Raw genomic sequence first — 12,880 nt, 5'->3', positions numbered from 1 at the left:
TAGGTTAAAATTTATCATTAAATGTTAAACTTATCATCACGTTTTTAATATATTTTCCCTGGAATCCATTTTTGTAATAACAATAGAAACTTAACTTCTTCAGGGCTAGAGAGAGGACTCAGTGGTTAAGAACACTTGGTGCTCTTACAGAATACCTGATTTCGTTTCTAGCACCCACATTGCCAACTTACAGCCAACACCTTCTTCTGGCTTCCACAGGTTCCCATAATGCTCATGCATATTTAACATGTGGACACAAATACACATACCACATATAAAAAGTAATTTTTTAAAAAAGAAACTTACTTGTTCAATAGACACATGAGTGGCTGCTGTGCATGAAGTGGTTGGGGCTACTGGCGGGAGTGGTGTGGGTGAGCCTGTTGGAACCCATTTTCCATGTGCCATATGTGCCATGTCTTCCCTTGTTAGAACCTGTGTCACTGTACCTAGAGGCTAGCACAGGTATACAGCATGGGTGGCCATGCTTAGCATCATCCAGAGAACAGGAACAATGAGCACTTAGTCCCCATGTGTGAGCACACTCTTCAAAGCAGGCATCTTCTGGGTGCTGTCAGGACTGTGTCCTTGTGGGAGGTCTATTTTCCTTCATGGGGGGACTTTAGTGGCTTGACTTTCCTTGTAACTGTGGTTTTGTGCTCAGGCCCAGGTTCCTCAGGCAAAATGTAAATCAAATGCATCAGGCAAATAATGGTGATTTTAAAAGAACAACCCCAAGGCGGAATGGTGACTGGCTCCAGTTCCCAGCTCTGGGTACAGAGGCGGCTGTCCTTGAAGGCAATTGTCTTCTGAGAGGCTTTCAGCTGCCCTGTGTTGCTACAGATGGTGTACACTGCTGCATTGCTTTTCCTGGGGAACCTGAGCAAAGGTCTGCTCACCACAGACAGGCCACTGATGATCCAAGTCCGGCTTGTAAACCAGTGTATTTTTTGGCTTTCCTCATATAAGCATGGTTGAGGACTTATCTATTGGAACTGTAGTGACGTCAAAACAGCTGCATACTAAAACATCCTACCATGGCCTGGGTAATGTAACCCCAAGAGCTGCATAAATGGAGACATAGTACCTTTCTCCCTCTTCAGTTAACCTTCCCAAGTCCAAGTGCAGCTGGGTCAGGATTATGTGCAATATGCTGAGGTTCAGGTTTTGGTCCTTAACTAACCATGCTATGAGGGAACATTATAGTTCTGTACTTGTAAGAGTCTTGTGTGTATGCAGGTAATCCGGCTCTTCTGATTTCAACATGGCACAACTGTGTCATGTCCAGAGGTGTTCCACAACATGCATCCAAACTGTCTCTGTTCTTTGCTCACTGTTAGAACTGCAGCCTTCAACAACATATCCTGGTGTTATGCTTAAAGAAGTGTGGTTAGAGGCCTTGGTTGTACTATCCTTAGGAAGAACTCACGACCTCATGGAGGTGGGAAGGGGTGTGAGAAGGAAGTAACTGGCAAGGACTGTTAACCTTCTTTAACTCAAGACCATTAGAAACAGACTCCCCTGGAGAGGGTTGGATGGCCTCTTTGTTTTGTGATAGCTCTGACTGTCCTGGAACTCACTCTGTAGACCAAGCTGGGCTTGAATTCGGAGATCCACCTGCCTCTGCCTCTTGATTGCTGTGATTAAAAGTATACACCTCCGCCACTAGATGGCCTCTTCTGTCATGAGACCAAATGAGTCCTCAGTCAGCCTTTCCTGGTGGAGTGTTTGGTAGGTCACAGTCAGACACTGGAGTGCATCACACCACAGCAGTCTTCACTGCTGGAGGAGTCCTGTGTCAGGGTGTGTGCTGGGTGTCTGGGCAAAAATTCCACTGCCACACTTAGAATACCCAAAGAAAGTGATACCATGTCGGTCCAGGTTAGCACAAATTAGTGTCAAGAGCTCCACAACTACCAACAAGCTTTTGCTAGGAGGAGCCAGACCAAGTTAATTATAGTGAAGAGACATGAGGCAGAATTAGCTGAGGGAGAGAATTCCTGGGTAAAGCCTAGAAAAACAGGTTTGAATGCTGCTCCAGAATAGTCATACAGAACACAACTCATTCATCCAGTAGGTAGACAAGGAGTAGACAACACATATGAGATGTTCTACAGAGGGCAGCAGAGCTCAGCATCCAGTGTTGTCAGTCAGGGCAGGTCACAGGAGCACCCTACAACTCCAAAAGGGAAAGCAAGTGTCGGCACAAATCACACTTTCCACATAAGGTAGATCCTTTCTCAAATTCAGAGTTTTATATAGGGTAAGCACTGTACACCAACCTTTCCTGCATGGTATCCTGCCCCCGTGTGACTTCTACTGTGTGCTAGATTATAGCCAGGCTCTCTAATTTCAGGGAATCAGGCCATTGGCAGTCAGCAATCAACCCATCTCCAGCAACTCATGTCTATGCTTGTATTCAGGACAAAACTGTGGCAGAACCAGTCAGCCGCCTACTGGAGAGCACACTCAGGAGCAGCCACCTCCCCAGCCAGATCGGAGCCCTGCATGGCATCCTTTATGTGTTGGAGTGTGACCTCTTGGATGACACTGCAAAGCAGCTCATTCCAGTTGTTAGTGAATATCTGCTGTCCAACCTCAAAGGAATAGCCCAGTGAGTAGGGCTGGGTGGGTAGGCTTTAGTATAGTCTTGACAACAACAAAAATAAAAAATAAAACAGAAGAGCCCTGTTTGACTTTAAAAGTATATGCTAGAACTGGCATAGTAGTGCATGCTTATAGTCTCAGCATTTGAGAAGCTGAGGCAGAAAATTTGGCATCAGCTTGAAACTAGCCAGGGCTACAGATGAGATCCTGTTTCAGAAGTAACAAAGTATATGCCAGGTTCTAGTAAGTGACAGGAGGGTACCTGTTTTAGGAAATTGTAGCCATGAGACACAAGGACACAAGTACATGTCAGAAGCTTTCATCTCTAGCATCACTCTCCTACAGCACTCAGCACACATGCGGACCAGCTTCCTATTCTGTCACCAGACTTAGCTTCCTCTTTAGTTTCTGATCAGCCCCGTGTTTCCTGTGAGACCCTTTACTCCTGCTCTGATCTCCACCTCCCCCTAAAGCTGTCTTACATACAGCTGCACATGGATATATTGCTGGTCCTTTTGATAATAAGTTGAGCCCAGTACAGCTCTGTTTTAGAAGCAGAGGGAGGAGCTGTGGTCCTGATGGAACACAACTGGGCACTCAGAGTTTGGGACATGAGTTAGGGATGAGAAGGGAGTTGGAGGAAAAGCTGGCTGTTCTGTGATGGATTGTCGATTGAGAAATGCAGAGTAAAGTTAAAAGTTTGGAGATGGTGAGGTCTTAGGCTGACAGACATAACTGCTGACAGGTGAGCAGAAGTACATTTCAGGAGTCCAACAGTCAGTGGCAAATCGAGCTGGGACAGGGATAGCGGCTTGTGCTTCCTTCCCTATAGTCCTTGCTGAATAGTAGCTTTCATGTGTGCAAGGTAAGCAAACAGGCACCCCCTGCAATTCCAGGTCCTGGCCTGGGGCAGAGTTGAGCAGGTTATGTGAAGGCACAATCTGCTGAGGAATGAAGAGGGCAAAGAGAACTGGGGCGGGTATGAGGTGCTTACAGTGTCCAGTCAGATAATAAGTAGACCTTGCTCAGTGCTTTGGGCAGAGAGTCCCATGTCACATACAAAGAAGTAGCCAGTTCCTAGATGTGACAGTGTCATTTGAATACATTTGAAAGGGTAGAAGAGATGATGTATGGTTCCTTTGTTTATGGTGACATTGATTTAAATCATATGCTAGCCAGGTCTCTACTGTTGCCGTTGGCAACAGGTACCAACTGGTGATCCCATTAAATAGTGTTACAAGTTAGCACATGCCACACATGGAACAAACAAACACCCTGAGGAAGCATCTTAAACATGAAGAATCTGCAGGGAGAGTGAAGTGCCCTATGAAGAGGTACAGCATTGGGCTGGAGAGATGGCTCAGCGGTTAAGAGCATTGCCTGCTCTTCCAAAGGTCCTGAGTTCAGTTCCCAGCAACCACATGGTGACTCACAACCATCTGCAATGAGGTCTGATGCCCTCTTCTGGCCTGCATGCATACACGCAGACAGAAAATTGTATACATAATAAGTAAATAAATAATTTTTTTAAAAAAGAGGTGCAGCATTGAGATGGTGTGCCATACTGAGGCCATGCAGCTCTGGAAACCGTGTAGTCACAGGCAGGGCCCAGAGTTCTCTACTCGATAGACGTGAATGGATATGCTTTAAAACTGTTTCCACTGCAGACAGCCAGGGGTGCTATATGTGACTAGGTATGACTTCTATCTCCCATTCTCAGCTGCGTGAACATTCACAGCCAGCAGCACGTGCTGGTGATGTGTGCCACTGCATTCTATCTGATGGAAAACTACCCTCTGGATGTGGGGCCAGAATTTTCAGCATCTGTGATACAGGTGAGACAGCTCTGGATGGGTTCTATTGGACACAGGCAGGCTTCCTTGTGAACTGTACCAGTGGGTCATTGTGCTTTTGAGGAGGATAAGAACAAACCTTTCTTCTTGTCTAGATGTGTGGAGTTATGCTGTCTGGAAGTGAAGAGTCCACCCCCTCCATCATTTACCACTGTGCCCTCCGGGGTCTGGAGCGTCTCCTGCTGTCTGAGCAGCTCTCTCGCTTAGATACAGAGTCTTTGGTCAAGCTAAGTGTGGACAGAGTCAATGTACAAAGCCCACATCGGGCCATGGCAGCCCTAGGCCTGATGCTAACCTGCATGTACACAGGTGAGCAAGTTGTAAGGGTCATCGACTCACCCAGGACCATTGTGCCTGGCCTAGCTTCTAGAAAGTGAAGCAGGAACATACTCGGTCACAAGCCAGGCCTCATGGTGCTGCAGCTTTATTGTGGCCCTAAACCAGCCATGTTACTTTTCCAGAAATTCTAGTGCCCAGGGCAAGGGAGCAGCTCACATGACACCACCATGTATAGGTTTCAGAGCTGCCTCTGGCCACCACATCCCTGAGAGTTGTAAGAACGTTGAGGTGGGTCCTACCTTGCTAAGGATTCTAATCACCTGTTTTTGAAGGGTCTGTGTTTATCTGGTCAAGTCCTATATGAGTCACCAAATGCTGATTTCAAGCCTCTTGGGTTTCAATCCTATAGTGGCCTGAGTGTTTTTATTTCAGGAAAAGAAAAAGCCAGTCCGGGCAGAACCTCTGACCCTAGCCCTGCTACACCTGATAGTGAGTCTGTGATCGTTGCTATGGAGCGGGTATCTGTTCTCTTTGATAGGTAAGAAACGCAGCACAACCCTACCTCTACCTCAGTAGTCATTGACTATCCTAGAGCCAAATTCAGAGCAGTTGCCTCTGTGTATTTGTTCATCCTCTTAAATTTTAAAATGCATCTTGTGGCCATTTTTCAATGCTTGAATATTCACAGAGCACCACTTGGGGACAGCTGGACCCCTGTAGGTTACAGGTACATCACTGCCCTCCTTGATCCCACAGTTCACTGCTAAGGAAACAAACACTCCTGGGAGTGTGCTCAAGTGCTATTGGTGGGCTTGGACCACATCCACAGGAAGGCACAGCCAAGTGTCTGAGTCACTTGTGCACTTCTCAGCCGTCCGCTGCAGTTGTGAGTGTATTAGTGGGATAGTTGTAGGTCAGCTCTCTTTCAGGATGTGGCTAAGGGACAAGTGTTGAATGTTGAGAAGAATAAACAGGAACAAGTGGTGCGGGCGGTGGGGGGAGGATCCTTGATGGAAAGAAAAACTCCTGATTGACACTAGTGCTCTCATATAGGGCATGGAACAGTAAAAAGTTCTTGGAGCATTTTGATGTGGAAAGTCTCTTCTGTAATGTCACCACCCCACCCTATTCCTGCTGTTCCTATAGTGCCTTCTCACACTCCGCATTATTCTCCTCATAGTGCCCGGATCAATAAGGGCCGCAAAAGAAAAGCCTGTGTGTCACCTTCGAATTTTAAAGCTTATATCCTAATTGTGGTCTGAGCCCCGCTTGGAGCATCCCTATGTGTCAAGAGCCCCTGAGCCTCAGTCCATGTTGCTCTGTGGGCAGGACTGAGAGGCCAGGAACCAGGGTGAAACTCAGATCAGCTCCCTTCCTTACAGGATCCGCAAGGGGTTTCCCTGTGAAGCCAGGGTTGTGGCAAGGATCCTGCCTCAGTTCCTAGACGACTTCTTCCCACCTCAAGATGTCATGAACAAAGTCATTGGAGAATTTCTGTCCAACCAGCAGCCATACCCACAATTCATGGCCACTGTCGTATACAAGGTGAGGGTGTCCATGTGTGGGACAAGGACAGAGCAGGGGGTTGAAGGCAGAATCATTTCCACACTTCCAGTAGGTCTGTCACCAGGGCTAGACTCATCCTGTAAGAAGGGTGGCAGCTGTAGCTCCTGTCACTCTACTCCCACCCCACCCTACCCCACCCCACAGCCTGACCTGTGCTCAGGACTCTCTCATCCCCAGGTGTTTCAGACTCTGCACAGTGCTGGGCAGTCATCCATGGTCAGGGACTGGGTCATGCTGTCCCTGTCCAACTTCACACAAAGAACTCCAATTGCCATGGCCATGTGGAGCCTCTCCTGCTTCCTTGTCAGCGCATCTACCAGCCCATGGGTTTCAGCGATGTATCCTTCCATTGGTCTTTGGCCATATTTTAATCTCCACCAGACCTTTCTTACTCTCTTAGTATCAGGTTCAGGTTTCATTGAATGTTTTGAAACTAAACTCTACAGAACCCCACAGATAGCAAGGCGATGCTTTTCCAAATGTTGCCTCAGTGAGGACCAGCCTTCAGCAGCTAAGGGGTTTGAGGGTGAGTCTACAGAGTTGGCAGACTATCAATCAACTTTTCTATCTGAGGGAATAAAACTTAATACTCTGGGACTGTCGGTGGAGGCGGGGACGACGGCACGGGACTAAACTCTCTGAGGCCTGTAAAAAGTAAAAAACACACTCTTAGGGTCTCTCTCTGTTCTCTCTCCAATCTTGTCTTTACTTTTCCTTCACAGCTTATATATCCTGACAAAATGTTTCAGACAGTATAAAAATTACAATGTGGTTACATTCTATCTTTCAAGTTAATGATTATAACAAATACAGGTAAAAAACATGTTTCCCATTTCCCTTACATGGTTAAACATCCTGTGTATTATTGATGAAAAACAAATTATTCCAAGAACTCACATACATTCATGTCCAAGCAACTCGTAGATTTACACAGTGTAAGCAAACGAGGTTTTTTTCTCAGTCACTCCTTTACTGTCAGGCTGCATTTTGTGGTTTCAAATAATCAATTGCTTTATTATTTGTCTCAAAAAGTAATTTTATAAGGAATCTTAAAAAAATCACTAACCTAATCTTTTTTAAAGATTTATTTATTTATTTATTATGTATGCGGCATTCTGCCTCCATGTATGCCTGTACACCAGAAGAGGGCGACAGATCTCATTACAGATGGTTGTAAGCCACCATGTGGTTGCTGGGAATTGAACTCGGGACCTCTGGAAGAGCAGCCAGTGCTCTTAACCGCTGTGCCATCTCACCAGCCCCCCTAACCTAATCTTTTATATATGAAAAACAGTCAGTTCCACTTTATTCAGGGTATACTCATTAACATTTTTTTTTTAATCTCAGGAAACTGAGGACAGAAATGGGTGCAAGGAAATAATCATCTTTAATCAACCAATTCTAGCAAGAAAGGCACATCAACTAATAATAATTGGGCTGCTTTGTTCTTGTTCCTTGATCTTAACAAGTCCCTCACTGAACTGTGTCTTTCTAAACTTGAGGTTGTTTCCTTGAGTTTTTCACCTCAAAGCTATTCACAAAAACATCTCAATCTAACCTAAAGTCATTTCCAAAGCTTTGTTTCAGCTATGATGTACTCCAAAACCTGTGAACACATCTCCCAACATTAAGATTAAAAGAATTTGAGCTAGCTGGGCTTCTGGGACTCAATTGTTTTTCCTTAATCATTAATTTAAACCACAGTCTATGTGGCTTCTCAATAGAAACTCTTGTGTTCTAGCTATGTGACACTTCCTTGTTTTATGTTTTATCCTCTGCAACCTCTGCTTTATCAGAGACAGGGGCAACATTTTATCCTACCTTTACCTATGTTAATTTTTCCACTAAACTAACCTAACTTTACTATGTTTATTAAAAACCCTCAATTATCAAAATTCTACTTAAACGAACACTATTATTATGTTAGATCATTGTTCCAGTCAAACAGCACAACTTAGGAGGAAATCGCCTTCTTAATAATGCAAAGGTAAAAATGCCAGTAAAACAGGATATTTCCAAAACTACATTAAGGGAAGTTGGGGAGTCTCCCCATGCCCATTTATTCCATGCCAGGTACCAGAGAAAAATGGCAGCAGCAAAGATACAGCAGTAGCAAGAAACATTCTGGGGCCAAGGCTCTCAGGGCCTCACCTGAGATTCACCCAGCAGAGCTTTGCTTCCTGATGAGCTGGTATCCCAGACATAACTGCCACCTGCTGCTCCTCTGACAGGGCCACCAGCAACTAAAGGTATAAAATTTTGACAGGGACACAAAACAGAAGGTTTAACCATTTGCCAGCTAGTGCTGCCCAATGGGTGGGTTTGTGGCAGGAATGCTACTGCTGAAGGATGATGGGAGGGGAGCACAGAAGGGGAGGCAGGGTAGCTCAGGCCAGCCGCTGGCCCTGCGGCTGCCTTATCCTCTGGCATGCTTTATTCCTCCGGGGTTTTCTCAATGCTGCTTCTCATTAGCTCTCATCTTTATGCCGTGGTCACCCTCCTGGGGAAAGTCATAAATAAAGCTGCAGTTCCCGTCCCAACAGTGCTGCCAGGAGTTCCTCTTTTGGCAACCTCCCCCACAGCAGACCACGAGAGCTACTGAGCAGCAAAGTTGTCTTGGTGGTGACAGCACAGCCTCACCCCAAGTACGGGAAAGCCTCCCAGGCAGGGTGCTAGCTCTACCCTTCCTGCACTGGAACAGTGTGAGCAGAAACACCAGCCACTAGCGCTGTGGGGAGCCCAGCCCAGGTAAGTGCTACTGCACAGAGCACTGGGAACCAGCACCCTGTCTGCACTGCAGGGCTCCCACTTTCTGGGCCTCTCTGCCTTCCCACCCCTGCCCTCCTGGGCAGATAGCCGACTGTAGCTGGGAGAGGGTTGCATGCAGCAGTTGCTGCTGATGTGCCTAGGCCACCCTCTGTTTTGGTTGCCTGTTGTCCTCCCTAGACCTGTTGGTGGACTTAGGAAGGGAACCCTTTGGGGAGACTGTCTTCCTACCCTTGCTGTTGTTCCCCTTAACTCTTCTACCAGCCTCCCACACATCATCAGCAGGATGGGCAAACTGGAGCAGGTGGATGTGAACCTTTTCTGCCTGGTTGCCACAGACTTCTACAGACACCAAATAGAGGAGGAATTCGACCACAGGGCTTTCCAATCTGTGTTTGAGGTGGTGGCAACACCAGGAAGTCCATACCACCGGCTGCTTGCTTGTTTGCGAAATGTCCACAAGGTCACCACCTGCTGAGTAGTACCTGTGGCACAAGAGGCTGAGAGGAGGCAACTGCTGGGGCCAGAACCAGGAGCCTGTGCCAAGCTTCTGCTGGGGCTTCCTTGGTCATACAGGCTTCCACTTGTGTCAGGTGGACAGCCAGGCAATGGCAGGAGTGTTTTACAGTGTGGGCTATGCAGGGAACATGCACTATGTTGGGGTTGAGCCTGAGTCCTGGGTCCTAGCCTTGCTGCAGCTGGTGGCAGTGCTAGATTGACCAGGTGTTTGTCTTTTTCCTAGTGTTCCCCTGGCCGTGGTCGCCAGGTTACAGCTGCCCTGGTATGTGAAGCAGAAGTCCTAGCTCTTACCAGATGGTTCTGAGCCTTTCTGTCACACTGGGCTGGAGAACTCTCACCCACATTTCCACAGCAGGGTGTACCTGCCACACCAGAGTCTGGACACAAAATGAGTGGTTGGGGCGGGTGGCTGGGAACTGGGGGTGCCAGGTTTCCAGCGTCATTTTCCCTTTCTCTGTTTTCTTCTCAGGAGTTAAATTTAATTATATCAGTAAAGAAATTAATTTTAATGTAACTCTTCCTATGCCCGTGTAAAGTGTGTGACTTGCAAGGCCTGTGCTGCATGTGATAAAGTTTGTGGAAGTGGATGGACCTGGCCACCACTCCCTCTCCTGTAGCTACTCAGTCTAGTCAGGCAGGTCCCTTGTGTAGCTCTCCCAACACCTGATGGCACTTGCACCTCACACGTCTCCCCTTTTTTATGCATCACATTTAACCAGCACAGAGAGAGGTGTTCATGTTCACTGCCCTAAGTGAGAATCCTATCTGTGGCCTAACTGAGGGGCTGAGGAGAGCTGCTTTCCACTGTTATGGTTGTGCAAGGCTTGCCTTGCTGCAGCACTCCCTCCTCAGGCATGATTGTCAAGCTGTCTACTCAACAGTGATGATGCAGTTTCCTAGTCCCTCAGCCTAGCCAGAAACAGCCTCTGTTGTATCCAAAGAGGCTACCCCAATAACCTCATCTTTGGTCCTGGCTGAGCTGGGCTGTAGCCTGCCCAGGAGCCAGCTAGCCATTGTGGATGCTGTCCCTTTGTATCTTCTGCATGGTGGGGACCTGAGGAGTGCTGGCCTGATAACCCCAAAAATGTCTCTGAGCTATATAGTTTGTTGGTTTGTCTCAGTTTCTCTTGGTCAAGGGAAAGGTTAGTGTCCTAACAACTGTTAAGAATGAATCCAGCCCCTTTTTTTTGACGCTTCCCATCTTGCCTTCTGTCAGCCCAGGGGATTGTAGACTTATACCTATCAGAGCCCAGGGAAGGTTCAGCCTGACAAGATGAGGCACAAGAGGGAAGGTTCAGTATTGGGCCAGCCTATGGCCTAGGGACAGCCTCTCATGCTTGTCAGTGCCACCTCTCTTTCCAAACCAAGGCCTGGACCCAGAGAAGCCTGGTCATGTTAATGAAAATAAGTCCTGGACATGGGCTGTATGACAAGGTAGGCTCTTTGCTGCTTAGCGACGTCATGTCCATGTGGGTTAGGGGAAGGGGTCATTTGGAGCTGTTTCTACACTGCCACGCTCCCAGGTTGGCCCAACTCTTCATGTTGCAAGCCTGATCACTGCTTGTGGTAGGTGTTTATAAGAAACTTGAATGTAAAATCTGGAGCCATTCCCTTGGGGATTCATATCAGTGAGTTCAACCTGGAGTTCAGTTGCTCTTGTTCATAGAATGACCAGAAACAGTTCTTAATATGAGACTAGATCAGCCTCTGCCACAAAGCTGTTCTCTTGTAATGGGCGCCACAGCCTAGAGATGCACCCAGGCACAGGCAAGCATGCATCTGCGTGTATACATACCCAGAGTTGTGTTTGTGTACACACACACACGCTCACACACACTCCTCAAAGACATACGTAAGATGCCTGGCCATGCTTACTGAAAGCTGCCCTTTTTAGACATGCCACATACAGTCAGCTTTGTGACTGGCATCTGAGAATGGGACTCAATTTAAAATTTAAAGGGGAACAAAAAGGCCATAACTCATTAAAGTCCCACTGGAGATATTGCTGCACCTGACTGACTGCAGGAGGGACCAAGACTTTTCATCAAATTTCTCAAAATCTATGGATTTCCAAACTTTATTTTAAAATGTTATTTTGATTGTGGGATTTAGGGGGGCAACAGGTGGGATGTTGTTTTCCTGCTGGTACTGTCAGGAAAATTTTAATGAAACCAGGGTAGAACTATTTGGCAATGCACTTCAGCATGTTTCTTCTCCAAAATGTGCCTCCCTCTCACTGCTGGCCCCCTTGACATGTAGGTGACTTTGTAACTGCCAAGTGCCCTTTATTATTCTCTCATTTCTGTCTGCACATGTACCCTTTAAGAGGGAAGAGTTAGAGTAGAGCCTCCTCCAGCCCTATAGAATATAGTGCCAGAGAAGGCACTAACCCTGACAGGAAGCACCTTCTTGTGAGTGAAGCAGTTCTGCTTTCAACCCATGGGATAGGTCTTACACAGCAATAGCTTGGCTCACAGCCACCTGGCAAGGAGCACTGCCTCCCTTTGTGGGGCTGCAGAAATGAGTCTCTTCTTCCACCTGTGTGCATCCTTCCCCACACAGTCTCACTTGGTTTAAACCCTCCCTCCATTAACACTGAGCACTAAGATCATAGCTGCTGCCAGGGCAGGCATGAAGCTGTCTTCTGGTACTTGGTGTGTGGAAGTAGAAGACACTGAGAGCTGCTGAGGGTGGTTGGGGAGCTCAGGATTGTCACAGGTTGGAAGAGAACTGTTCCTCGATGGGTCTGGAGCTTCCAGGAAAGAAGAAGCCACGCTCTGCAGTGTGACAGCTGAAGGTGATCTGAAGGTTCAGGGCCACCCTCTATGTGTACTTGTCACACTTCAGTGCCATCAGAGGAACTGCTACCCTCAGTGTCTCTGGAAACACCCTCTGCCACAAAGTTGGGTGTAAGGTGATGGTGGCAGAGACTTATCCGCAGAGGTTTGGCTGCATTTCTAGGGGCTCCTGTCCAGGCCTTACTGCTGTGTGCCATAGGCTTCACTGGGAACCAGGAGGGCTGTGATGGGTGTGCCCCGGAGCCCAATCCAGGCCTGGCTGTCCACTTCCAAGTGGAAGGACTGACATGAAATGTATATTTAAAAATTTTAAATTGCAGATATTGTACATTTGAATTAAAGAAGCAATTAAACCACCCGTTGTTACTGTCTAAGGCTTGCTTTACTTACTTCTTTCAAGCATTTGAGGAGCGCATCCTGCTCATCTCCAGTGGGCAAGTGTACCACCCAGCAAGCTCTCTTGCCACTGTAAAGGTCAGGCAATACTAGGTA

General features: G+C 47.2%; 1 protein-coding gene across 3 annotated transcripts in view; it reads left to right on the top strand.

Annotated features, from left to right (window-relative positions):
- The window catches only part of Htt (huntingtin), a 139,055-nt gene extending 126,296 nt beyond the window's left edge, over window positions 1–12,759 (top strand). For 2 of the 3 annotated variants that reach the window (XM_038311049.2, XM_038311036.2), the window contains 7 exons: window positions 2,424–2,614; window positions 4,328–4,442; window positions 4,556–4,769; window positions 5,172–5,277; window positions 6,122–6,284; window positions 6,483–6,643; window positions 9,336–12,759. In XM_038311049.2, the coding sequence (XP_038166977.1) occupies window positions 2,424–2,614; window positions 4,328–4,442; window positions 4,556–4,769; window positions 5,172–5,277; window positions 6,122–6,284; window positions 6,483–6,643; window positions 9,336–9,549 (1,164 nt within the window). In that variant the 3' untranslated portion in view covers window positions 9,550–12,759. The remainder of the gene's footprint in view (window positions 1–2,423; window positions 2,615–4,327; window positions 4,443–4,555; window positions 4,770–5,171; window positions 5,278–6,121; window positions 6,285–6,482; window positions 6,644–9,335) is intronic. The other variant, XR_005283088.2, reaches the window with a different exon arrangement.
- The last annotated feature ends 121 nt before the right edge of the window (window positions 12,760–12,880 follow it).

This window comes from Arvicola amphibius, chromosome 1 (genome assembly GCF_903992535.2).
Source record: "Arvicola amphibius chromosome 1, mArvAmp1.2, whole genome shotgun sequence".
NCBI classification, from domain to species: Eukaryota; Metazoa; Chordata; class Mammalia; order Rodentia; family Cricetidae; genus Arvicola; species Arvicola amphibius.
The sequence above is the reverse complement of the archived record's forward strand: the minus strand, read 5'-3'. Positions and strand labels throughout refer to the sequence as shown.